Source organism: Dunckerocampus dactyliophorus, chromosome 11 (genome assembly GCF_027744805.1).
Source record: "Dunckerocampus dactyliophorus isolate RoL2022-P2 chromosome 11, RoL_Ddac_1.1, whole genome shotgun sequence".
In the NCBI taxonomy this organism is placed as follows: Eukaryota; Metazoa; Chordata; class Actinopteri; order Syngnathiformes; family Syngnathidae; genus Dunckerocampus; species Dunckerocampus dactyliophorus.
Genome location: NC_072829.1, coordinates 15,920,303 through 15,947,521, shown reverse-complemented (window position 1 = coordinate 15,947,521; position 27,219 = coordinate 15,920,303). Strand labels below are relative to the sequence as shown.

General features: G+C 41.2%; 2 protein-coding genes across 6 annotated transcripts; one reads left to right on the top strand and one right to left on the bottom strand.

Annotated features, from left to right (window-relative positions):
* Positions 1-869: 869 nt before the first annotated feature.
* Positions 870-16,829, top strand: hvcn1 (hydrogen voltage-gated channel 1). 5 transcript variants are annotated; one of them, XM_054792495.1, is made up of 9 exons: positions 870-935; positions 1,155-1,211; positions 3,116-3,158; positions 3,232-3,298; positions 6,101-6,271; positions 9,586-9,690; positions 9,765-9,996; positions 10,381-10,493; positions 14,250-16,829. In XM_054792495.1, exons 5-9 carry the CDS (start codon positions 6,110-6,112, stop codon positions 14,304-14,306), a joined length of 669 nt encoding a protein of 222 aa, XP_054648470.1. In that variant the 5' UTR covers positions 870-935; positions 1,155-1,211; positions 3,116-3,158; positions 3,232-3,298; positions 6,101-6,109; the 3' UTR covers positions 14,307-16,829. The 5 variants fall into 5 exon arrangements, with proteins under 5 accessions (XP_054648470.1, XP_054648469.1, XP_054648471.1 ...); XM_054792494.1 differs by lacking the exons at positions 870-935; positions 1,155-1,211 and adding exons at positions 2,716-2,904; positions 2,972-3,032; XM_054792496.1 differs by lacking the exons at positions 870-935; positions 1,155-1,211 and adding an exon at positions 2,716-3,032 and having other exon boundaries at positions 3,116-3,150.
* Positions 11,878-25,541, bottom strand: tctn1 (tectonic family member 1). Its single transcript, XM_054792490.1, has 12 exons — positions 25,233-25,541; positions 24,657-24,802; positions 24,447-24,549; positions 20,853-20,965; positions 18,991-19,011; positions 17,354-17,488; positions 17,158-17,283; positions 16,578-16,666; positions 16,372-16,503; positions 16,147-16,300; positions 15,799-15,930; positions 11,878-15,002 (listed from the first exon to the last, which is right to left on the bottom strand). The coding sequence occupies exons 1-12, from the start codon at positions 25,528-25,530 to the stop codon at positions 14,856-14,858; spliced, it is 1,596 nt and encodes a 531-aa protein (XP_054648465.1). The 5' UTR covers positions 25,531-25,541; the 3' UTR covers positions 11,878-14,855.
* Between the last annotated feature and the right edge of the window lie 1,678 nt (positions 25,542-27,219).

Genomic DNA, 27,219 nt, shown 5'->3' with positions numbered 1-27,219 from the left:
ATTTAATTCTTGTATTTAGTGTTTTATTACTGCATTTTATGTATTTCATGTGTGTACAGTGTAAGTGACTTAGGAGTTAATTTAGGTATCATTTAGTTTGGGGGTGTCCAAGCTTTTTCCATTGAGGGCCACATACTGAAAAACGACACAAAGCAAGGGTCACTTTCATATTTTGGAAATATGCTAAGACGTTATATATATTATAACTTATATAATATTATATATAATATTAGAACTTTTCCCCACTTTATTTTGATTTGTTTGTTTCATGGCTTTTCAAAAATACTCAATTTTTTCTTTAATGTTTCAACTCTATGCTACTAAAGTGACGTTATTTTTCTTCATAACATTACAAGTTCATGCTCATAAAATTGTAACAGTTTTTCCCCCCCATTTCTGCTGTTTCTTTAAATGTTCCAACTATTGCAACTTTCTTCTTGTAAATTTTCTTCTTTTTTTCTGCAGGGCGCAAATGGCCCCCACTCGGCACTTTGGACACCTCTGATGTACACCAAAATCATAAAAAATCATAACCCGAGGACAACCTAAATATTGATACAAGGTCGCATAACAGTTACCGTGGCAACACTCGGGGGCTCGTAAAGGGGGAAAAGGACTGTTATGACTGACAGAGGCCCCAGTAAATGGGTAAATAATTTTGCTATCTGTTTGTCATTTTTTTAATACTATATAGTCAGAAAACAATTAAAACTATCGCTTGTATTCGGTAGTAACAGTTAAATATCTACATTGACCAAAAGTAAACTTCTATATTGACATACCACCCCCCTTTAGCTACATAAAATGGTTTGGTCCACTACCGCCTTCACCATGCTTCCTAGCGGCAGGTGTTGCCTTTCAGTCGGCAGAGGGAAACTATGCTGCCAGTGCCAAGTAAAATAATGTCTAGGAGTGAAAAAAGGAAAGAGAAAAAGGTGAGAGAAGAAAGGCTAACGAAAAGAGAGTCAATATGTGACCTGCTTTTTTTTGTAGCCTCGCCAGGCTGGAAATGAACCTGTTAGCTTAATGTCCACAATGAAATAAGCTAGCAGAGTGTTAGCCTACATCTCACTTCTTTTTAACCAACATTTAATCAGCACAGCTAAACGTTTAGCATGTTTTAATAAACCAGTTGTCCCTCCCCCATTTGCCAGATTTAACAACAACTCTGTCTCCCAGTAACTTTACCTCTCTCTGTCACAGTAAAGAAGGTGAGTGGAACAGTGTTTAATGACATGTCACTATCATTGCAGGGAGTCTGTGGGAATTTAAAAAAAAACATGTTTTTTCACGGGGCTCAGAATTCCTGGCAACCACACTGCCATGACATACAGAATAACAATATATAATATATCATTCAAATCATATGACGAATGGTCATGAATGTGCAAATCAGCAGTAATCATTTCAACATCATCACCTGGCTGCACACCTGGATAAAAATGAAGGGGAAGATATTATTGGCTCCATTTAACCCAGCAATCCACACCCCCGCGCCTCTGCAAGGCATGTTCCTCAATTACACACAACACCAAAGACTGTAGAGTACCATGCCAAGACAGCTAACACACTTTTACTTCCGTAGTACACCATTGGTGGGCTTGGCCGCCATGTTAAGTAGGCAGGGTCGCCAAACTTCAGTACACTTTGAAGATGTCGGTACACTGCCCAGCGATTAATTGCTTGAATAGACTGCGCCAAACTTTTATTTCTTTTTCTACAGAATGTGTTACACCGATGTTGGCCGTGTGTTGCAGAAATGCTGCGCGGTACCGGAGAGGATTTTTTCTAAAATAAAAGTGAAAATACGGGAAAGGGTAGTTTCACGGGGAAAACGGGAGGGTTGAAAGGTATCCATTCATGCTATTGACGCTATTGTCTCGCTGTGCTAACCCCTGACAAGGAACATCCTAAAGTGAAGGAAAAAAATATTCCAATATATACACTATACATAAACACAGATACACACAGTGGAATGTGGACTTTATGTTAGGAGTGCAACAGCGCTAGTTAGTGGCATGAGGTGGCATATGCAGGTTAAATACCGTCCATAGCTGTGAAAGGTCCGGGAAGAATGAATCATTTAAGGTTTCTAGTTTGTTTATGTTTTGCATTTCCGCATGTACTGTATGTATACTTTAAATATTTTTTGAGCCCAGACTGTACTTTAAAGAGACATTTTAAGGACAAAAATGCGCTTTCCCGTGTTAAAAGTGATGATTTACTTTGGCAAGTTTGTTGTTTTCCAGAAAAAGTAAAGTGTACCTGCTTTCTTGTGACGGATCAACACAGCGATTTTAATTTTCCCGCCGGATGCCCTACCTGTCACACAGGTAACAGGGAATCTAACGTCAGCCCTGTGTCATGCTAGCCAGGAGTGTGTAACGTGGTGCCACCATCTGGAGAGTAAGTTTCGACTGAAGAAAATGTCTGACATCTAGTGGTCACGTTTAGTCATGACACTAACAGCTGCAGGAAACACGACCTAAACGTCATGTAAACAATTAAAGTTTTATATATATATATATAATGTTATAAAATATTTAATCATCGTGTAGTGTTCACAGGTGTATGATAGAATGTTCAGTCATTTGACAACACTTAAAAACTGTGTTAAAAAGTGTCTTATACAACTTCAACTCAAGTCCCAAAGTAGAAATCATTTAGGAGCAGTTGTCATGTGACAGTCATGTGACTATCCCAGGATATGGCTTTCCCCATCTGGCAGTGTGTAATGTAATGTATGTGTGTGTGTGTGTGTGTGTGTGTGAAATTTTTTTTTTTGCCATGAAAGCTTATACTTGTATAAAAGCCATTTAACAATTGTAATGATTTAACAAGGTGTGAACTATTTGAATTCATCCCTTCTTACTATAGTTCTTCAATCAGGTCATAGAAAACAAGGTAGGAGAAAATGTAGTTTGGACAAAATGGATCTGAAAAACGTAGTAAATACCCCCACTTCGGACAGCCTGCTGGAAAAGACGAAATATGGACGTAAAAACGCATTCCATGACGAAAGAACCCTTTTTGTAACAATATTTTCTTTCACACACTGCATGGTGAAAATACTGTCTTTTTATAACGAATGTTTTTTTGTTCCGCTGCTCCACAGTGAGGAAGGAAGGAAGGAAGTGAGGACGTAAGAAAGTGAGGACGTAAGGAGTTATCGTAGATGTTTAAAAAAAAAAAATGTTTTCATTTTGGATAGAAAGTGTTTTCTTCACTCAGGAGCGTCTTCTTCACCTTGTGGATTAAGCGTTGATTGGAGACCATCTACATACTAGCTAACCTTCAGGTAACAAAAAAACCTTTCATTTACCAACTGAAGAAAGAAACCATCTTATTACAAACATTATTACTGCTATCTATAATCGTTTTATTTTCTCCACCAAACCTTCACCTCTTAGCTAACACTATTACAAAACATTAGTACTAACGAACACTACAACGAACTTTAAGCTACTGCAAACTAACACGACTGCAAACTAACACGACTGCAAACAAACACTCCTACAAGTGAAGTGACTGCAAACGAACGTACTGCAAGCAATAGTGCAAACTAACAATACTACTGCAAAGTAACGTTACTGCAAACTACTACAAACGAACAATATTGCCATGTAACATCTCACTGAAAAGTAACTACTGCAAACTAACATTACTGCAGACTATCATGGGCTGCGCCAAACTAACATCATTGCAAACAACACTGCAGTCCACTAAAATCTAACAATACTGCAAACTAACAATAATGAGTGCAAACACCACTGCAACCTACTACAAACGAACACTACTGCAAATAAGTATTACTGAAAACGACTGAAAACAATATTGCAATCTAACATTACTGCAAACTAACATTAATGCAAAGATACTGTTGATATAACGTACTTAGTGTGTATCTTATGGGGGATAAGAAGTTCATTTCTCAATATGCAGTTGCAGAAGTAAAAAAAGAGAAGTAAAGTCAGATTGTCTAGCATGATGAAATGATGGCACAATACCATGGATTTACAGAGGGAATACTTAGCAAGTATTAGTATTTGATACCATGGATTTCCAAAAGTATACTTAAGAAGTATGAATATATACGGTGGTGTGAAAAAGTGCTTGCCCCCTTCCTGATTTCTTATTTTTATGCATGTTTGTCACACTTAAATGTTTCCGATCATCAAACAAATTTATTAGTCAGTGACAATACAACTGACCACAAAATGCAGTTTTTAAATGAAACCTTTTATTATTAAGGGAGAAAAAAATTCAAACCTACATGGCCCTGTGTGAAAAAGTGATTGCCCTCTAAACCTAATAACTGGTTGGGCCACAATTAGCAGCAACAACTGCAATCAAGCGTTTGAGATAACTTGCAATGAGTCTCTTACAGCGCTGTGAAGGAATTTTGGCCCACTCATCCTTGCAGAATTGTTGTAATTCAGCCACATTGGAGGGTTTTCCAACATGAAGCGCCTTTTTAAGGTCATGCCACAGCATCTCAATAAGATTCAGGTCAGGAATTTGACTAGGCCACTCCAAAGTCTTCATTTTGTTTTTCAGCCATTCAGAGGTGGACTTGCTGGTGTGTTTTGAATCATTGTCCTGTTGTAGAAGCCAAATTTGTTTCAGCTTCAGGTCACGAACAGATGGCCGGACATTCTCCTTCAGGATTTTTTTTAGTAGACAGCAGAATTCATGGTTCCATTTATCACAGCAAGTCTTCCAGGTCCCGAAGCAGCAAAACAGCCTCAGACTATCACACCACCACCACCATATTTTACTGTCGGTATGATGTTCTTTTTCTGAAATGTGGCGTTACTTTTACATCAGATGTAATGGGACACACACCTTCCAAAAAGTTCAACTTTTGTCTCGTCAGACCACAGAGTATTTTCCCAAAGGCCTTAATGTTCTTTTTGTTCAGCAGTGAGTTTGGTCTTGGAACTCTGCCATGCAGGCCGTTTATGCCCAGTGTCTTTCTTATGGTGGAGTCATGAACACTGACCTTAACTGAGGCAAGTGAGGCCGGCAGTTCTTTGGATGTTGTTATGGTGTCTTTTGTCACCTCCTGGATGAGTCATGACTGTGCTCTTGGGGTAATTTTGGTTGGCCGTCTGCTCCTGGTAAGGTTCACCACTGTTCCATATTTTCGCCATTTGTGGATAATGGCTCTCACTGTGGTTTTCTGGAGTCGCAAAGCTTTAGAAATGGCTTTATAACCTTTTACAGACTGACAGATCTCAGTTAATCTCATTTAAGTTATGTTTTAACAGGGGTGCAGTCACTTTTTCACAGAGGGCCAAGTACAGTACAGGCCAAAGTTTGGCTACAACTTCTCATTCAATGCGTTTTCTTTATTTGAATGACGTTTTTTTTTTTTAACTGTAAATATATCTTGTGCCGCACGGTGGTCTAGTGGTTAGCATGTTGGCCAACACAGTAACAGTCTGGAGGTCGGGAAGACGTGGGTTCGATTCTCCCTTGGGCATTTTCTGTGTGGAGTTTGCATGTTCTCCCCGTGCGTGCGTGGGTTTTCTCCGGGTACTCCGGTTTCCTCCCACATTCAAAGAAACATGCATGTTAGGTTAATTGGAGACTCTAAATTGTCCATAGGTATGAATGTGAGTGTGAATGGTTGTTTGTCTATATGTGCCCTGCGATTGGCTGGCGACCAGTCCAGGGTGTACCCCACCTGTCGCCCGAAGTTGGCTGGGATAGGCTCCAGCATACCCCAGCGACCCTAAAGAGGAGAAGCGGTATAGAAAATGGATGTATCTTGTATTTTAGATTCCTTAAAGTAGCCACACTTTCTTTTTTTTGATAGCGCTGCAAACCTTTGGTGTTCTCTCAATGAGCTTCATGAGGTAGTCACCTGAAATAGTTTTCATTACACAGGCGTGGAATTGCCTTATTTGTGGGGGATTAATTGGGGGACCATCAGTTGTGTTGTGTGTGTCCACACTTTTGGCTTTTGGCCACTATATTGTAGGTTTTTAATGCATGATGGATAGGTAATATGCCTCTTCACATGTTATAGAAAGCAGCTGAGTCTACAGTATATCAAATTGTAATCGTGATAAAGCAGTGTTTGTTTGTCCTCCAGAGTACTGTCATGGCTCGGTATTTGAGGTATTTCACCACAGTTGGTGATGAGCAGCCTGGACAGTGGCAGGATGAAGAACTGCACACCTTCTCTGATGACCTGGAACCTGCTACAGAAACTTTAACCTTCAGAGATTCCCTGAAAAGACTCTACACCTCTGACCGCTTCCAGGTATTTATGTAGTACTTGCAATCACATCTTTTTTTTAAATCTGATGTTGCATGCACTGTATAAAGTGCTCCTGTTTTGCAAGTAGAATGGACATGGGATTACTACACTTGGGAGTATTTTGTGTAGTATTTTCAGTTTGAGCCATACACTTTGTAATTGTAAACTGGAATATTTGAAGAATATTTGAAGAGTCACTTCCTAGAAGACTTTCACTTCCTCATAAGCGTAGCTGGGGTTCATGCATGGCAAGTCTCTGGAGTATCAGAGTAGTACACCTGTCCTGCACTTGTTCCACACCATTACCGACACCCTCACATCTGCCATCATTGTGGTGGCATCACTTCCTCAAAGCAAGAATACAGTAAATGATATATGAATTATATATATGAAGATAATTAGTCTAGTCTAAGCTCCACCTGAACACTGACAGGGACACACACAGACTACAAACACCAACTGATGCATGCAAAGAGCTGCATTTTGGTGTCATGTGAGCACATCACATTCTCCCTGTGCAAGTCATTCAGGTGTTTTCTCAATCCAAATCTAAACATATAACGTTAGCAACTTTTTACAAACCATGTACCAAAATGCATGCTGGGAGCAGGCATCACTCCAGATTAGGGTTCTGACAAAATATCTACAAATGTCAAACTATTGCAATATTAAACCCTACTATGGATTATTGATACCTTTCGCCGTGTGTCGTTTTATAATAATAATTATTATAGATATAGCCGCTTAAAACTTCTGTCACCATTCCTTCTCACCGAGTCAGGTGAGCATTTTACAGTGCCACAAAATTGGGTGGAAACCACAGAAGAACGAATGAAAGCATAAGAAAAAAATTCTCCCGGATTACAGTGCTTCTCACTTTATTTCTAAAGGGAGAGCCCAGCCACCCTACGGAGAAAACTCATTTCAAACAAACCCTCCGGTCCGAGCCGTCCGAAAGTCGTTCTCCATGGTTCTCCGAACTCCTCCCATGTCCAAGTTTTTGCCACAGTGATCGCCAGAGCCGCAGACTGCTTGCCCTGCCGGTACCAGTCAGCTACCTCTGGAGTCCCATGGGCCAAAAAAGCCCGATAGGACTCCTTCAGCTTGACGGCATCCCTCACCACTAGTCCACTGATGCATTTTGCAGCATTTCTGCTTGTGTTCTGGTTAAAATATGTTGCAAAAATTCCACCCATTTTCTGTACCGCTTGTCCTCATTAGGGTCCCGGGGAAGCAGGAGCCTATCCCAACTGACTGCAGCAAAATCCAAACTATGAAATCATTTATTTCGTTCACCCTATCACCGTATCGAGATATTATTGTTATCGAGAGCCATGTATCGTGTATCGTACCATATCGTGAGGTACCCTGGGATTCCCAGCGCTACTCCCAATACTTCATGCAATCCAGCCTCACCCAGACCCTTCCTCCAGGTAAACTGAGTCTTGAGACCCCTGCTTGACAGCAAAGTGTCTTACTAATGCTTTTATTGCTGACTGTGCTCCCAACTCCCTTGACATCATTAACCAGCTCCTCCCTTATCATTGTGGTCTGCTCCCTCACCATTCTCACAATCATCCTTACCCCACCAGGTGAAATCTTGCTCCTTATCGAGGGTGATTTACTGTTATTTTGGATTTCTTCCATTTATTAATGTGATAAAATCCCATAGTGCTCCCATAGTAATCCCGAGCTTCTTCTTCATGCTCTTGTAGTCCATTCCAGTCTTCTGCAGGTCTATAATCGTGTTGATAGGTCTTGTAGTCCATTCCAGTCTTGTGCACATCCACAATCTTGTTGACAATATTGTAGGCCATTTCAATCTACTTTTCCTAAAAGTAATGTTAAACTCTCATCCTGTTGCATCGACTCAATCTCGTGACACCCCTACTAGCGACTACACAACAGTACACGTTCAGGCACTACAAGTTCAAACAAGTTTAAACAACTTGGGTGTCTTATCAACCTAGTAGAACACAATGCTCCCACAACTTACTTGGAGGATGGTTGCAAAATTTTTTTAAAGTAGAATAATTGAGTCCAGGGGGCAGACACCCTCTCTTTATTTTAAAGTCAACTTAAAAGTCACCTTTTAGTAGTGAGTAGTAGTAAGCTTATATATAGTCAGGACTGATTCAAGTACACCACTTGGCACTTGAATTTTACGGCTTCACTCTCACAGGTTTTCAAAAATATATCAATTAATAAATGACGCAGTTTCCTGGTTGAATACGGCCTACTATTAGTAAAAAAAAAAATTCATATTTAGGCTAGTTTTATGTACTTTTTGGCCAACTTTTCAATCAAGAACTGTAAGGCATTCAGAAGACTCATTCGAAGACGTTGTGATGCTATGTAGTATTCTACACTGGTCACTAGGTGTCAGTAATGCTACTGTAATGCTCAGTGCTCAGCACCAGACTTGATCACCGGAGCAACAGACTTTTATTGCAGTTTTGAATGATCTCACAGCATCCACAATAATCCCTAACACAAGCTACTGTTGCGGCCGTAACCCACGCCAAGCTAAAACTCAACTCTGAACCCCCGACGTCACTTCCTGCTTGCCCCCCATTCAGCTCCCATAGCAGAGGAAGACATTTACAGCAACACACACAAGCACGAGTTGTACTTATGTCTACTATATTGGGTAATATAAGTGTAAAGGTGACTATTGTGGTGTTATTTCATGTCTAGAGGGCCCTAATAATGTTAAAAACCATATTTAGAAGGTCACAAACAGTTTTTTTTTAGTCCTCTAACAATGACAATATGCCATTTATAAATAAGGAATCACGGTCGGGTCTAGAACCAATTAACCATGTTAAACGAGCGATTACTGGTTGTCCTGGTCATCTCTTAGTTATGCTGCCGTAAGTCTAGACTGCCAGGGGATCTCCTGTCCCTTTACCCATCTCTGTCTGGGTTCTGTTGGACGTTTCTTGCCTCGAGGGCGTTTTTCCTTGCCTCCTTTGCTAAGTGCTTGGCTGGTGACAGTGTTGATACTGTTGTGTTCAATTCTCTCTTGTCCCTCCTCCGATCACTCAACTCCTCTAGCCTATTTTCTCTCCGTCTACCATGTGTCCCTCTACTGTGTCCCTCTATCTCAACCCAGCCAGTCGAGACAGACAGCTACCCCACAGAGGGTTCTGTTGGAGGTTTCTTGCCTAGAGGGACTTTTTCCTTGCCTCCGTCACGAAGTGCTTGCCCATGTGCGATTGAGTTGGTTTCCAGAGAAATGTCATTGAGATTATGTTGATCATTTTCTACTTTTTCAATGTCTGACAGTAATCAGTTTGTTTCACTTCAACCAACAGGTGTTGGTGGTGTGTTTGGTTGTCTTGGATGCCATTTTTGTCCTGGCAGAACTTCTCATAGATTTGGCAATTATCCAAGTGGAACATGGACACGTTGCACCTGAGGTGAGTCTTTGTGTTCTTCAGACATCCAATAGCTGGTGTTTGTGTCATGCATTCAGGAATGACTTACTCGGCAGGTGTTTCACTACCTGAGCCTGGCACTTCTCACGTTCTTCATGGTGGAACTTGCTGGCAAGCTGTACGCGTATCGCCTGGAGTTCTTCCAACACAAGTTTGAGGTGTTCGATGCTTTGGTGGTGGTGCTGTCTTTTGTACTGGACATAGTCTTCCTCTTCCATGATGATGTCTTTGACGGAATGGGCCTACTCATCCTGCTGCGTCTCTGGAGGGTGGCTAGAATCATCAACGGTGAGTAATGGATTAATGACACGCATGGTCACACAACGACTGGTAAGACTAAGGACTATGTGTGCTCCTGATGTAGACCACAGGTGGGCAAACCTTTTGACCGCGGGCCACAATGGGTTCTTAATGGTTACTTCACAGGTGTGTTGCCAGGTTTACTTAGTGGAACGTCTTGCCTTATTAATGGGGTTGGGATTGTCTGTACCGTTTGGCCTACGGGCCGTAGTTTGCACATGCCTGTTCAAGATTATACTTCAAGAGCTCCACCAGTGTGCTTGAAACTTGATCTTTGTTTGTTTTTTGAAGGTGAGGGACATTGCACCGTCTTAAGATTGACCATAAGATAAGAAGCCTAACATCTTGTGTTAATGATTGAATACATTGCAGGGATTCTCGTGTCGGTAAAAACCCGTGCAGACCAGAAGATACACAAGCTGAAGGGGAGTTACGACCATCTTGTCCAAAGAATCACAGAACTCCAACAGCAAGTTGATCAACTTGTAAGTTTTCACGACTCGCTTTTGGAATTCAACATCCTTGTCAAATGTATGAATTACTCATTATCAAGATTATTTAGCAATTTTTCCTTTTTGTTATATCAGTAAACCTTTTTTTACAATGGGTGAAAGTCTAGCTTTGGAGGCCCGTTCACACAAGGTGGCAAACATGCATACACAGTACACTCCCACAGTTTGTGGGAGTTAAGTTCCGAGAGAATGAAAAAACTTAATTTGGACGCCCACAAAAATTAATTTAATTTTGGACACTAATAAAACCTGGATTATGCTCCTGCATCGAGGCGCCATCGTAGGCTGCGCCGGCTTGCTCCTCCCCCTCCAAACCCTCCTGCTAGGTTTACGTTGATGTTCTCTGATTTTGGATCAACATTTGCAGTAAAGTATTGTATTATTGTTGTAAATAAGGTTAAATTCAGATCCAGAACTCTCGTCCCACTCTTCAATTGCCATTGTTCATTCGTGACAAGCTAACGAGCTAAATGCATAGAACAACAATCCAGGTTTAAGCCCTAAATATGCCGCACATGCTTATTAAACACATTTAAAGTAAAGCTACTCACCACTAATGAATGATAATGTAAGCTGATCCGTGACCAGATGGAGTTGCATCCACAGTGCAGCCTTTAGCCTGGTCGACAGGCTAGTGCTACAACCGCGCTTCCACCAGCTGTGGCCCCCACCTTCATCTCCCTCTAAAGCGGCTCGTGGTGGTATGCGGCTCTGCATGCCGCTGGGTCATCCTGGCTAGCAGGCTAGATAAGGCGTTTCTCCAAGCCGCGTCTACATAATCCACACTGCTGGCCTGTTGTCATGAATCACTTACCATCATATTTGGACTTGTGTTCACGTCACTGTAACTTTTGAGGGTGGATTGCAAAGAATGTTGACCATTGACGCTAGTGCTTATGTAGCCACACAGGGTGCCGCCATCTTGCACTAATGTCCTGATGTCGTGTATGTATGATGTACTGTATGCTGTAGTATCATGCTGTACATTTTGTTTTATTATCTCATTTATTAGTTATTACAGATTTAAGGTGAATTACATGTTTTCTGCAAAAAAAAAAAAATTTTCAGAGGGCAAAAAATAATACAAAAAAAATTAAATACCTAAATTAAAAATATATACGTTTGATTTGAATTTGTGGGGGCGTGAATGCTGAATCGCTAATATGCTGGGATCCAAGAAGGTTGGGCATCCCTCTGTGGAGTTTGCATGTTCTCCCCGTGCGTGCGTGGGTTTTCTCCGGGTACTCCGATTCCCTCCCACATTCCAAAAACATGCATGTTAGGTTAATTGGTGACTCTAAATTGTCCATAGGTATGAATGTGAGTGTGAATGTGAATGGTTGTTTGTCTTTATGTGCCCTGCCATTGGCTGGCGACCAGTCCAGGGTGTACCCCGCCTGTCGCCTGAAGTCAGCTGGGATAGGCTCCAGCATGCCCCCATGACCCTAATGAGGAGAAGCGGCATAGAAAATGGATGGATATTGTCAAATATTCATCTCGTTGACCCAATCTCGTGTATTGTCTCGAGACACTCAGTTCTCGAGACATCCCTAGTGATTAATCATGATTAATTTTAAAACTGATTAATTTGATTAAAATGTTCAGTTGACAGCCCTTTTTTTTACTGTAATTATTGTTTAGTTTACAAATAAATCTCATTTGAGTCTTTCCACCTCTCTGAAAAAAGATAAATAAACATGTTAGGTGTGGAACAACAGCACCTTTATTTATTTAGGGACACAAAAGGCCAGATGAACAAAACCAAAACAGTTGGTTTTGGTAAGTATGCATATCATACATCAGAAAAGTGCACATAAAATAGGAACAACATAGTTTGAAAAACAACAACTCACCAAAACTCAGTTAGCAACCTAATTTCTTGCCTTAAAATCCACAGTTGGGAAATAAAATGAAGTTGTCTTAACAGCCTTAACCGTTTTAAATGATACGCCGTGTTGGTTGTTGTCACGTGATATGCAAGAAGCTGCTGACACAAGTGTCACTATACTATCTTGGGCTCGTCTTTAACCTTTTCAAAATACTTCCACACTTTGGACGATTTTTTAGTCATTATGAGCCAATAAGTCTGTTGGAGCTGAAGCTCGTCCTAGCGCTCATCTCAGCCCCTTTGGATTGTGGCACTGAAGCGGGTGATTTTATGAATGCGCGGTAAGTATAGGTCTTCTGTTTAAACACACACCTCAAATTAAATTCTTTAATTTGCCACCCTTTTCCGACTGAGAACCCTGGCCTTGGATTTGGAGGTGCTGAGTCTTATCCCAGAAGCTTCACACTCGCATGCAAACTGTCCTAGTAAACGCTGAAGGTCGCAGCCCGATGAGACCATCAGGATCACATCCTCTGCAAATAGCAGAGACGAGATCCTGAGGCTGCCGTACTGGACTCCCGACACCTTGGCTGCGCCTAGAAATTCTGTCCATTAAAATTATGAACAGAATCGGTGACAAAGGGCAGCCTTGGCGGAGGCCAACGTTCACCGGAAACAGGCTTGACTTACTGCTGGCAACGCAAACCAGGCTCCTGCTCCGTTTGGACAAGGACCGAATGGCACGTGGTAGCACGCCACCAATCCTGTACTCCCGGAGCACGGTCAAATGCCTTTTCCAAATCCACAAAGCACATGTAGAGCCGGTTAGGCAAACTCCCATGTACCCTCCCACGCCCCTGCAAGGGTGTAGAGCTGGTCCAGTGTTCCGCGACCGGGACGAAAACCACATTGCACCTCCTGTAGCCGAGATTCGACTCTAACGGTCGTACCCTTTAGTCCAGCACCCTGGAATAGACTTTCCCAGGGAGGCTGAGGAGTGTGATCCCTCTATAGTTGGAACACACCCTCCGGTCACCCTTCTTGAAAAGGGGGCCCACCACCCCGGTCTGCCAATCCAGAGGTACTGTTCCCGACTTCCATACAATGTTGAAGAGACGTGTCAGCCAAGAGCATCCCTCAACATCCAGAGCCTTGAGGGTGAGTCCAGCCACCCTACGAAGAAAAGTCATCTTCTTCATGCCTTCCGCTTCATCCAGCTTGCTCTGGACCTGCTGCAGGTCTTTAAACAATGTCCTCATCTGAGACGTTATAGTCTCTAACTCACAAGGAGCTGAGTTTGGACACCACTGGTTCTTTTTAGGAAGGTGCAAGTGCAACAGTAAGAGTGAACAGGGTGATGATTAGATTTAAATCAATGAATGTACTTACTGACTTATATACTGTACAGTATCTAAACACCTTTACTGTATATTACATGTCCAGACTTACTGTGACGAAGATGGCAAAGTAAAAAAATGGAGAAGCACACTCGTGTTCGCTGAGGTGCTCACTTGTTCTTTCATTTCCATAGTCTTGTACTATGCACTGTCAGCACAAAGGTCAGTGTTTTCCGATTTGGTTTTATATTATATTAGTCTGTGAAATGGTCCATAACAGTTGTATTTATTTTTGTGTGTCACATGATGGTTGGGAGTACAGGACATACGTAGCTTAAGATGGGTCTGAACTCAGCAGTCTTCCCATTGCTTGAGATTTATAAATGTCAGATCCAGTAGTTATGCACATAAATCTTTTTTAAATGTAGAAATAAAAACATGCCTGCTCTATTCAAGACTTGAAGTGGTGTGCAGAAGTAATTTATGATTTTGTTCTCCAGACATGCCCTGATGCCTGATATCAGGCTTCCTCCTAACTACTTTTCCTGTTTCCATGTGTCCTAGCAACAAGACAACCAGAAGCTTCAAGCCCTCCTCAAGCGCCACGCAATCGACTTCTGACTGCCATTCTTCTCACATGCGATTCATGTCCTTCAGCTTTCTCTACTATTTTGTTCTATCAAGCAGTATTTCTCAATCGTCTCTTTAAAATTCCTATTTTCAGTTGTCCAATTATTTTCCTGTACTTGCTTTATGGTGTTATTAGTTATGTAAACAAACAATACTACGTACCATTTTGTTAACTCGTAACTCAGGGGGTGTACAAACCTTTTCCACGAAAGGATGGGGGAAGCACTTTGCTACATTTTGCACATTCAGGCTAAAAGCAGTCCAATGTAGGTCAATGTATGCTAAACTATCTGAAAGCATCCACATCTTAGCTTTGTCTTGTCGCTGGCTGCTTGCTTGTTTTCCACATTCAAGTGCTTGTGCTTTGAGTTGCCTTCACTTTTTATAAAATTACATTGGTTGACCTTGTATAGCACACGCACACACCGTTGCCATGGCAACATGGACCGAATGCCACGAGGGTGTGCCTGCCCCCCGCCCCCGTGCTGGGGTCCCTCGGGTTTAAAAAGGTGAAATAAACTTACAAAGATGGTTAGTGAGTCACACAAAAGGGAAGAAGAAGTCGACGGGCAGCTTGGCGTTGATGGTGGGCATGGCTCTGTAACCAGGAAGAGCAGCAGCAGAAACTTCTGTGAAGGTCACCGAGCTCCTAATGAACACAGCGTTTGCGCCTGTGCTCGGCAGAACCTGTGAGAAGCACCGGACACACAACACATGGACGTGCACTCGCATTTGGAATATGTGCCGACACAGCTTTCCCTAGGTTTACAGCTCCACGCGCACTCATTTCATTTGCTTTTCTATATATGAGATGAGAACACAAGTCATTTAATGATACTTGCATACAGAACATGTCTGTACCTCGGTTAGCGTGTTTTTCAGTTAATGTAAAAAAAAAATGTACGGCAAAATTTGGGATTTACATTGTTTCTTATGGGAACAACGTATTCGGCTCGAGTCAGACCTTCTGGACCGATTGAATGACTGCTCCCCAAACATTCCACTGTACATTGATGTTCTAAAACTAACTAAATAGTCTTTTTATCTTATTGACATGTCAACATGTCGTTTGTGTCTCTACATGCTCATGTTTACAATTTATCGTCTGCTCCCTGTATCGTGTGTGGAGGGATTATTAAATGACACGTCTTTATTTTGACTTTGTGGATTATTTTGGAGTCTTTCTATGATAAAAGTTTGTGAACTGTAACTGTGGAGGAGCGACTGCAATCCAGTCCAAGTGTTTGTATCCGTATAGTCATTATTTTGGTGCAATGACCACAATTCCCCTTATTTTCCAGAAAAAAAGGTATGTGGAGGAGTGATCACATTCCAGATGCGCGTGTGTGCGCACGTGTAGCCCCGTCCATAGAAGCTGTAAACCTAAGACAAACGCCGCTTTATACTGAGTGTGTGTTCTCTGCTGTCTTGTGTCTCACTGAAATAGCCTGCTTGTTAGCCAGTTAACTGAACGGTTACTCACCAGACTGCTGGTATTAGTTTGGATAACTTGTTTGACGCTCACAATTTGAGCTTGGGGATTCCACAAGCGTCCATATTTAGTCCACTCGATCTGTAAGTCAAATGACAACGGGATACTGCAAGCCTGTGAATCCTGCAAACGAAAACATGAAATATATATATCAAGTTTGTATAGTTTTGTGTGTGTCTTTTATATACTGTACAGTTCTGTGGAAAGGTTTTGGGCCCCTAAGGGTGGACCATTCGGACCCTGATAGACTCTATTCGATTTCCCGCCCTCTCTTGACCCCCTCACACAGAAATGGTTAAAAATAAGTATAACATGGGAACTTAAAAAGTGTGTGCTTACCGTGGGATGATTGGTGTGCTGGATGGGCACCCAGTCGAGGGAATTGTCCAATGGAGAGTTTCCGAACGCAGCAACAAAATGGGAATAGTTCTGCCCTTGCAGGACATCAAGGATGATTTGGGAAACAAGGGAGCAGTTGGTTACATCCTTCAGTCTGCAGAAGAGCACACATCCAATAACACACCGAGCATGTGCTGTATATATCTTTATGCCGCAATATCCTGCCTCAATGTGCAGCCAGAAGTTAATGCCACGCCAAACAGGACGGGAGAGCGCTGCTGTGGACCGCTCATACAATCGTGGTTTGCGGAACTCTGGTGAATAGACAGCGTGTCTCCAAGGTGTCTCACAATTCCTGTAGGGGCAGCTGTTAAGAACAACACACTGTTTTTACCTACAACGGTAACACTGCTCGTGCATGGGAAGGATATTCAGAAGTTGCTCGGGCAGACAAAAGCGGACGTCCCACCACATAACCTGGATGTCCACTGTTCTGCACCGGCACACTCTCATTCTTCTCCTATTGGAAGACACAAGACAGCAGGCAACTGGTATTACCACATGAACTATAGAATCATCTCACCTCCACAGATGTCGTACTTTTGTTTGGACAAATATAACAATGACCACAAAAATAGCTCGTAAGAGTTACATTTTTGCCAGTACAATGCTATAACTTTTCATGTAAGAACTTAAATGATATTGGTTATTGTCAAGAAAACTATGGAAGTTGCTAGATCTCAGCTCTTACATTAAACTCTTATGAGCTGTATTTGTCATCATCATCATATTTGTCCAAACAAATGTACCTTTAGTTGTACCAGGCATTAAAATGGATCAATAAACTGAAGAAACAAGGGTGGTCTAATGTTTTTTTGCTGTGTATAGCTGCAGAAATGTGTCTTATAGGTTTTTGATACTGTGGATTATGGTAAGAGGCATCCATGGTAAAGACGCTATAGTTACTCTGAAAGGGTAAGACTGAAAAGAGGTTATTTAAGTGAATAATACCTGTAGAAATGCGATAGCAAAATCCTGCTCCAGAGCCAGTGGTTTTGCATGAAGATGCCCAAGCAGCAGACGCACAGCAGCATTCACTATGTGACCTGAACCCGTGTACTTCAACTCATACGCAACCTGACACACAAACACAAACATCAATTCATGACATTGTTTTTATTGTAACATTCTTACGTGTTGGGCTGACCTTGAGGACGACATTTGCACACACGTTGGGTGTCATGAGGTATGGATTGACCGCTCCCACTTCATTGAGGTTTAATTCATGTTGAGTCCCATCTAAAGATTGCAGGACAACTGAAGTCGTCTGCACGGGTACCACCTGACAATCACATGCGCAAAGGTTATGAAATTGCGTTTTTCTTTTTTTTTTATTTTTAAATCAATGCAGTGTTGTCCAAACTATGTCTACTGAGAGACACATGCAGGAAAATGTAAGGGTTTTTGATATTCACAATTCATCATCAGTAACCCCCCCAAAAGTCAGATACAGAAGAACCTTGGTTAGCATCATTCATTTGTTCCAGAAAATCGGACTCTAACCAAAACATACATTAACTAAATCAAATTTTCCCAGAAGAAATCATGTAAATAAGCCAAACATGAACACAAAAGACGTTTTTATAGTTTTACAATTAGTTTGACATGCAGGAAACAATTTGTAAAATGCATGTAAATACATATAAATGACGAAAGAAAGGGATAATACACGTATACGGTTACTTTTACCTTCATTAAAGATGTGATTCTTGACATGACTGAAAACAGGAAGGTGGTGGTGGCTGATCTCGCTGCCGCCACATGTCTTCGGGAACAGTCACGTCTTCAGTGAAGGTAAAAGTAACCTTAAATGTTCATTTATCCCGTTAATTGGCGACTCTAAACTGTCCATAGGTATGAATGTGAGTATGAATGGTTGTTTGTCTATATGTGCCCTGTGATTGGCTGGCGACCAGTCCAGGGTGTACCCCGCCTCTCGCCCATAAATCGGCTGGGATAGGCTCTAGCATACCCCCGCAACCCTAACGAGGATAAGCGGCATAGAAAAATAAATGGATGGATGTATTGTATTGTATTTTTGAGCGGCTGATGACATCATAGACAGGCGACATAACTTCCGGTTCCCATTTTTTTTAGCAAGCTAATAGGACGCTAACAAGGAAGGTACCTTTTGTGCTAATAATACATTAAGAACACAGTTGGAATCACGCGGTGTATTAATAACACGACAAGATGCGTGCCATATTGTACAGTGACCGGAGGATGCACGCGGATGGAGGAAAAATTGTTGCATACATTTTCGGCGTTAACCGAAAAACGCTAACCGAGGGTCCACTGTACCACCCATTACCGATGTCTGATTGACAGGGAATGTGTTACACATGTTCCTATGAAATGTGGCGTAGATGTTAATCGTGCGGTGGTGGTTCCTAAACATAGACATACAGTAGATAGACGCCCTATTGGACGTGTGAAGGCTGGGCTGTAAATGAATACAAGTAAATGAACTTACTTCCATAAAGCACCTTTACAAAGAAATTTACGTGAATTCGTCTCGTTTACCCCTTCACACACGCACTAATATACTTGGGAAACATTTAGGCAGTTAGGGGAGAGTAGTGAGTTCACCGCTTGGCCTCAACCCTCAGGTTAATTACAAGGTAAACAAGTCAATTATGATCACATTTCAGCTTGTGTGTCGGAACGCTGGTCCATGTCACATGCACACTATTACACTAGACTACACACTATCAAATCAATTTCTTGCTTTCACACTTTCCGTCGATGTACTAACTTTGTACGACAAGTAGGAGGGGTACTTACTTGGGCATCTTCATTCTTGTGCTGTGACGACAACAAGACAGAAGAATGACTGTTTGTCTCACATACACAGATGAAAAATCCAAAAGGACACTCAAAATGGTCAAACCCTCATTGGAAATGATGCTTTTTGTGATATTTGTAGTCTATAAAGTTGCAGTAATAGATGCAATAAACCAACACAACAATGTACTGCATTTAAATGGCTCAACACATCTACTATCAGTCACTCATTTTTTGAAAAACTGGCCCACAAATTAAGAACTGGAATTAATATTGTCATGCATAAGTGGACATTTTGTAAAACTGCATAAACATGACACAGCATTTTCTTTTTATAAGTGTGTATATTTTCCCAACTATGTACTCTTTATGGTTTATCGTATGAGCCATTCATCAGGTGTAATGAGGAAGGGGGTGCACGATCATTCTTCATGACCTCCATTAAAATGGGACAGGAAATAGAATGAAAGGAGAAGTCAAGCATTGGGAAATGGCTTTCAAATGGATGCAACATTGTTTGCAGCAGTGACCACCAGACACTCCAACATTGTGTTGCCAATAGTCTTCAGCGTTACAAGAAACGTACACACAGAAGGAAAGACAAACTCACTGCAAAAAAAATTAAACATGAAGATTCCGGGCATCACTATACTCCTGCGCTGCAACCAACCAGAGTCCAGAAATCAGAAGTCAGGTGCTTAGAGCCACCAATGAACATAAGGCACAAAGACTACAATAACATCCAAGTCCTACTGTAAATGTGAAAGTGGCACCTCGGTTTTAAGGTCACGGTTCATTTTGGGCACAAATTGCCAAACATAAAACTGCGTAAAAATTGTAATCAGATTAATCCGTTTTGAAAATGAATTAATCACGATTAATCACCATCAGCAACTATATCGGAAATATGCCAATGTTTACTGTATTTAATTAACAGGAAGGTAAATGAAGGATTATTTATATTTGTATGTATTAACAGCTCCAAATGAACTGAATATGTCAATCAAGCTGAAAGATACCACACAAGTCTAAAAATATATTTGTCTAACAATAGTCTCTTTAATAGTAGAACATTTGAATCACACTTTTTGAGCGATTCCTCCAAACACATCATGAAACTTAAGGTAAATTTACTTGTTTTCAGTGTATTTTCCAGCATACTCAAATGTCGCAAATTGTACATCCGAATTATGAGTTACGAATCGAGCGCTAAGAATCTCCACTTCATGATTTTATCTTCCTGTTTATTTACACACACACGCATCATAAAGCCGTTTTTGTGATGTTCAGAGTGTTCCTGAATGCAACTCGCGTTCCTGTCATGAGAATGAGGAAGTGTCATTCACAGGATGACCGGACTAGAGACGTGTGTGAGTTGGAGATACATACAGTACAGGTATACGGTGTTGGAAGTGTACTGCTGTTGATGTGTTCAGGTCAGAATGTAGTTAAAGAGTGTCCGTCTGAGTGACTGTGGGGGGACGCTCCACTGTGCCTTTGACAGCCCTACATTTTATTTATTACTCTGATATTTAGAGGAGGTGTAAGTAATAATACTGTATACAAATAGTCTTGGTGACGGTGGAAGACACCCCCAAATGTTGTTGACAATGCCCAAGCTAAGATCCTGTAGGACTTCTACATCCACGCTGATAAGCTGATGGCCAATCAACCGGGTAGTGTGGTGCTTGATAAGCAGCTCAACAAAACAATACTTAGTTATGCTGCACTATGTTATTTTCCCCACTGTTTACAGAATGTCCACTTATGTCCAGCTCCACACTAATAAGGACACATTTATTTGTGCACTTCTTTGACAGAAACCGTAGCCAGAGCAATAAACGACAGCGATGTGTACTCACAGCAAAGAGGCTGATCTTAGTATATGTGTCTGCTTTAAGGGCTGATAGAGAGGTGCAGTTTTTCTGGAGATCCACACGCCGAGAACAACGACTTCTCATGTCCAGGAGAAATGCTGTGAAAGCGAGAGGGAGTAGTCATGAAACACCATCAATCTCCTTGCAGCAACATTGCGTTGTGGTCGTAGTTGTCTGCCAAGTCACTCACTAGGGGAATGGAGAAAGACTAAAAACGCACCGCAGAGTCTATTCTAGACATTCTGAGTCTTGACGCACAGCATAACGGACAATTTGTTCTTCTCGGTGGCCCACTAGCAAACTGAGGAGGATCCCGAGATAACTATCAGGGAATTAATCCGAAGACAACTACATAACTCCGGTGTGAAGCAGGGAAAAACATCTATTAAGTACACCACGTAGGCGGGACCAGGCAGTCCAAGAATCATTGTGTCGAAACTTGAAGACAGACGACGGTGTGAACAATCAACAGTTCCTAAACTAGCTCCTGGATCGCAGCGGATGAAATCCCAGGCAGTCATCACAGTAGACAAGCTTTAAATGGATGGACTTTCACATTTACCGACTGATGACACGGTATCAGGAGCAACCGGGGATTCAGTGTCTGGCTCAGGCTTACTTCGGGTTGGGAGACGACCACTGTACCACCTGAGCCATGCCACTTCCCTCTTATTTTAACGGGCGACTATTCTGTGCGGATGGGGATGGTCTCATACTGGCCAAAAGGTACAGGATTGGCTGTCGGCTACCTCACCACGTCGCACTTCCAATTTCTCAGCTTCACTCCGTCACGATTTTTCCAAAATATATTAATAAATCATGCTGTTTCGTGGTTGAATGTGGCCTATTATTCATCAAGAATATGCATATTTCATCAAATTGTATGTACTTTTTGCCCAAATTAAGCATTTTCAAGCAGGTGTAAGGCATTCAGAGGACGCATTCAAAGACGTTGTGATGATATGTAGTAGTCCACACTGGTCACTAGGTGTCAGTAATGTTACTATAATGTTCAGTGAGACACAAAAGAATCCGGACTTGATCGCCAGAACAACAGGCTTTTATTGTGGGGTTGAATTATCCCACAACAGGCAAAATAATCCCTAACAGGGACTCCTGCTGTGGCCATAACTCACACCAAACTAAAACTCAACTCTGAACCCCCTGACGTCACTTCCTGACTGCCCCCCCACTCAGCTCCTCGAGGAGTTATTTCATATCTGGAGGGCTCTAATGTTTAAAACCGTATTTAGAAGGTCATAAACACGTCTATGCTCTACAAAAATATTCCATTTATAAATACAGAATCCCACTTTGTAGAAATTCAATGATCACGGTCAGGTCTGGAGCCAATTAACCGCAGTAAACGAGGGATTAATGTATATACAGTGGTGTGAAAAAGTGTTTGCCCCCTTCCTGATTTTTTTTTTTGCATGTTTGTCACACTTAATTGTTTCAGATCATCAAACAAATTGAAATATTAGTCGATGACAACACAACTGAACACAACATTTTTATGAAGGGAAAAAAAAAATCCAAACCTACATGGCTCTGGTGAAAAAGTGATTTCCCCCTAAAACTAATAACTGGTTGGGCCACAATTAGCAGCAACAAGTAATAATAATAATACATTTTATTTATCTTGCACTTTACATTTTAGCAACCTCAAAATGCTACAGAGTGACAAGACGAGGTTTACAAACAAAGAACGAGTTTATAAGTTATAAAATCAAATTAAAACTAAACCTTCACGATTCACGATATGTAAAAAAAAAAAAAAATGTTTTGAAAATGCAAGCAAGCGTTTGTGATAACTTGCAGTGAGTCTCTTACAGCGCTGTGGAGGAATTTTGGCCCACTCATCTTTGCTAATTGTTGTAATTCAGCCACATTGGAGGATTTTCCAGCATGAAGCGCCTTTTTAAGTTCACGCCACAGCATCTCAATAGGATTCAGGTCAGGACTTTGACTAGGCCACTCCAAAGGTCTTCATTTTGTTTTCTTCAGCCATTCAGAGGTGGACTTGCTGGTGTGTTTTGGATCATTGTCCTGCTGCAGAACCCAAGTTGGTTTGAGCTTGAGGTCATGATCAGATGGCCTGATATTCTCTTTATTTTTATTATTTTTTTGGTAGACAGCAGAATTCATGGTTCCATTTATCACAGCAAGTCTTCCAGGTCCTGAAGCAGCAAAACAGCCCCAGACCATCACACTACCACCACAATATTTTACTGTTGGTATGGTGTTCTTTTTCTGAAATGTGGCATTACTTTTACCTTAGATTTAATGAGACACACACCTTCCAAAAAGTTCAACTTTTGTCTCGTCAGACCACAGAGTATTTTCCCAAAGGTCTTGGGGATCATCAAGATGTTTTCTGGCAAAATTGAGATGAGCCTTAATATTCTTTCTGTTCAGCAGTGGTTTTGGTCTTGGTCTTTGGTCTTGGAAGCCGTTTTTGTCCAGTGTCTTTCTTATGGTGGAGTCAAGAACACTGACCTTAACTGAGGCAAGTTAGGCCTGCAGTTCTTTGGATGTTGTGGGGTCTTTTGTGACTTCTTGGATGAGTTGTCGCTCTGCTCTTGGGGTAATTTTGGTTGGCCGGCCACTCCTGGTAAGGTTTACCACTGTTCCATGTTTTCGCCATTTGTAGATAATGGCTCTCACTGTGGTTTGCTGGAGTCATAAAGCTTTAGAAATGGGTTTTTAACCTTTTCCAGACTGATAGATTTCAATTAATATCAGTTATGTTTTAACAGGGAGGTCAATCACTTTTTCACACAGGGCCATGTAGGTTTGGATTTTTTTTCTCCCTTAATAATAAAAAGTTTCATTTAAAAACTGCATTTTGTGTTCAGTTGTGTTGTCACTGACTAATATTTAAATTTGTTTGATGATCTAAACATTTAAGTTTGACAAACATTTAACCATTACCATAACCAAACATGCAAAAAAACAAGAAATCAGGAAGGGGGAAAACACTTTTTCACACCACTGTATATACACGGTATCGGATGGGATCCAAATAGCAAATTATATAGTAAATGCTCAATTTTACATTGAGCGACAAGCCATAAACAGAGACGCAGCGGCTGCAACACAGTAGCTATAGCTTACTCAGTTGCTATAGCGTGAGCCGACAAGCCTAGCACAGTTGTCAGAACAGCTGTGTGGTGTTACTTTGCATGCTAAGAAGATAAAAGTACCCGAGTGCCATTTGAAGCATTGGACATTTCAATACCACACATTTGAACATCTGCGAAAGCATCACGGTAACAAGTATGCAGAGTTCTTACAGTCAACTAGTGCTAAGAAAAAAAGGTGAGTCTTTGAATCTACTACTGTATTGGAAGATCAACCAAGCTAATATATAAATATGTCACAAAAAGACGACTGCACCAGACTTGTATTCCATATTCCCTGACTGTCGGTTTAACACTGGTCTATGTATTTTGGTCCACATAGTCTACATACTTCAGCTGAACTTAACTTGTAACGGTCACAATCAAATGAGTTTGATTGATCTGAGGCAAACCTGTTGAGCGTGAACATACTCATGGCGTGAAGAGTATTTCTTACCTGTGGGACTGTGGTCAACACAGTCAACGGTAACGCCGGAAGCTGGGAGCCAAAGTATGCCTCCTTGTCCATTTTCTTTTGCAGTCACAATTACATCTCCATACTGAAACATTTAATGACAAATCATTTAGTAATCAACAGTGTGGATAATCTTCCTTAATAGTCTGGAAAAAGGGCAAGAAAAATGCTCACGCCTTGGAACATACTTGCCTGATAAAATGTGTGTGGCACAGCAGTGGACATCTGAGTGCTTTTCTCCTGCCAGCTAAAAGTAAACCCTTTAAACTGTTTGAAGAGCAAGTCAAAGTTTGTGTCCACCGGAAGAGCAGGAGCAGGGAAAGAAAACCCATCAACACCTAAGAAAAATGCATGAATAGCAACCTTAACACACTTCCGTAAGACAACGGAATTTCATATCCAGTGGAACCTCGGTTTTCTTATGCACCGATTTTCGTAGGATTCGTTTTTTGACAAAACTGTTTCAATTATCGTACGGCCAAACATCGCCCAAACAAAGCAAATTGTGATGAATGAATAGTAGTCCTTTTAGCAACTCTAAAAGGACTACTATCCATTCATCACAGTTTGCAGGTGCTGACGACACTCTGTCGCAGCAGCAGTTGACGTCGCAGAGACCCATGTGTTCATCACAGGAACACACACTGCCAACTACAACAAGCAAAGACTCCATGTATCAACAGATCAACCGACTGCCAAAGTAAATATCACACACATGTGTAAATAGTTTACATCTGTTGTCCATGTTGAAAACAGTGTTTTCATTACCATGAGTGACGGGGGTTGGTAGACGACCGGTCAGTGGATCGCTCAGTCGTTCAGTCACTGGATCAGAACTAGGACCTACAGATGCGCTAACTAGTGGTTCACTAACGGTGTTAAGAATGGTATAAGATTCCAAGTCTTTGGCGTTAGGTGTAGAATTATCGAATGTCTCGTTGTGTGCTAAATCACCGTAGAGAACTGTTGTGAAATCCACGTTATAAGCGGTGGTGTTTTCGTTCGAGGCGAAGGCAGTATACAATAAAAACATTTCAACCCAAACTACAGCTACACGGGCCGCCATGTTTGTTTGGTTGTTGCTATGGTTGTTTGCGGAACTTCCGGTTTAAACCTTTTATTTCTAAAATTAAACATTAATAGTAATGTGCAATAAAACAGAATGGAATAACTATTAGTATAATTAAAAATAATTAACAAAAGTAAACGCGATAAACAATACAAAGCAAATTGAGGAATTCAAAAAAATCTGAAACTCAGAAAGAAACGCAAAGAAACTCCTACCGCTTCCGGTTCGCTCGGCAACACTCGGTCAACATCGGCGTAACACAGCGTGTAGGCGCTAAAATCAGTCAGAAAATCATCCATTAGTAGTTAATTTTCTGGCACTTTGACAGGAAGCGATTATATATATATTTTTTTTAAAGCATTTGTGCTTCAGTGTAAACAACGACTGTTCTACAATTGTATTTTATTTGATATTCACGGAGAGACCATTAAAGCATACACCACCTTTTCATGCTTCTGCTGCTCTCCTACTTATGTGAATTTAGACAAATAAACTCTCCTTTGATGGTCCAATCAAAGATTACATTTATTTTTGTGTTGCATTCATAGCGGAAAACCACCGCACTATTTTTGCTTTGTGTATTTCTCCCACAAGATGGCAGCAGAATACTTGGTCTCCTCGCAGCAGGGACGGAACTAAGGAGTGGCCTTGGTGGGCTCAAATCCTGGAGATTTTCTGAAAAACGTCTCGTTGAACATAAAGAACAGGAGTATGGGGGGGGGGGGGGGGGGGGTATACTGTACGTTTATAAATTGTCCTGATGGAGGTAATCATTTGAAAGCTGTGCTGCCGGTCGCATTAAAAACATGTTTGCCCGCACATTAAACTTCATCTCACATCGGAACTAATTCCAGATCTCCCGTCATCCTAAATCATTCCACTCCAATATTCAAAACAATAGAAGATGATCTTCCTCAATGGAATCACCTGGTGTTATCACTCATGAGTAGCAACAATAAAAATGCTGATCAACTACCTCTTCTTGATGCTCTTGGTTAAACCCCTCACACCTTGTTTACAACCCTAGATTCATTAATCTCCAAATTGTTACAGAAAAATAAACCACCATGAATAATCTTAAAGACTTTAAAAAACCAAAAGACTTGGGAGACTTAGGACTGCCTCACTTCCTCCATTATTTCCTAGGAAACACGCTACAATACATCTAAAAATAGATTAACCCAAACCAATCTGACAAACTGTGGAGGAGGAATATTGAACAATCGTGTTGCAAGGTAATGAATATTGCTGACCTACCCTTTATTAGCACCAAACTAAAAGTCCACATGTGGAAAAATATTAATATGAACTATAATGTGAAACAACCCTAACATCCGGTAAAACAAAAAAAAATGGTAAATTTCTCATTACGGACAGGGAATGGCATTATTCAAAGGGAACATTTCACTCAAAGTAACCAGTTCATTCCTTTCCAGGTACTGAGAACGCACTATGGAATTAGCAATTTGAATACAAACAAATGAAATCCTCAACGCGTTCTTTCACGCAACACACCGATAAATGCTATCACGAATCTATCATTTCTGAAACAGATATTTCAGTGTCCCTTCCCAAAATGGCAGGCTGATTTAGCCATTAGCTTCGATCAGACCACATGGAGACAGACATGTTTAAGTGCACACCAAATAACAAACGCCAGTCTACAACTAATCCAATATAAACCCT

Bases quoted from the DNA above. Each gene is read 5' to 3' on its own strand.
- tctn1 (XM_054792490.1), bottom strand. From the start codon at position 25,530: ATGGCGGCCCGTGTAGCTGTAGTTTGGGTTGAAATGTTTTTATTGTAT. The intron at 17,489-18,990 runs GTAAGTACCCCT...TGTGATTGTCAG, and splicing joins ACAAGAATGAAGATGCCCAA to GTGGTACCCGTGCAGACGAC. The intron at 17,284-17,353 runs GTCAGCCCAACA...TTTGTGTGTCAG, and splicing joins GTGCAAATGTCGTCCTCAAG to GTTGCGTATGAGTTGAAGTA.
- hvcn1 (XM_054792495.1), top strand. From the start codon at position 6,110: ATGGCTCGGTATTTGAGGTATTTCACCACAGTTGGTGATGAGCAGCCT. The intron at 9,691-9,764 runs GTGAGTCTTTGT...CTTACTCGGCAG, and splicing joins ATGGACACGTTGCACCTGAG to GTGTTTCACTACCTGAGCCT. The intron at 9,997-10,380 runs GTGAGTAATGGA...AATACATTGCAG, and splicing joins GGTGGCTAGAATCATCAACG to GGATTCTCGTGTCGGTAAAA.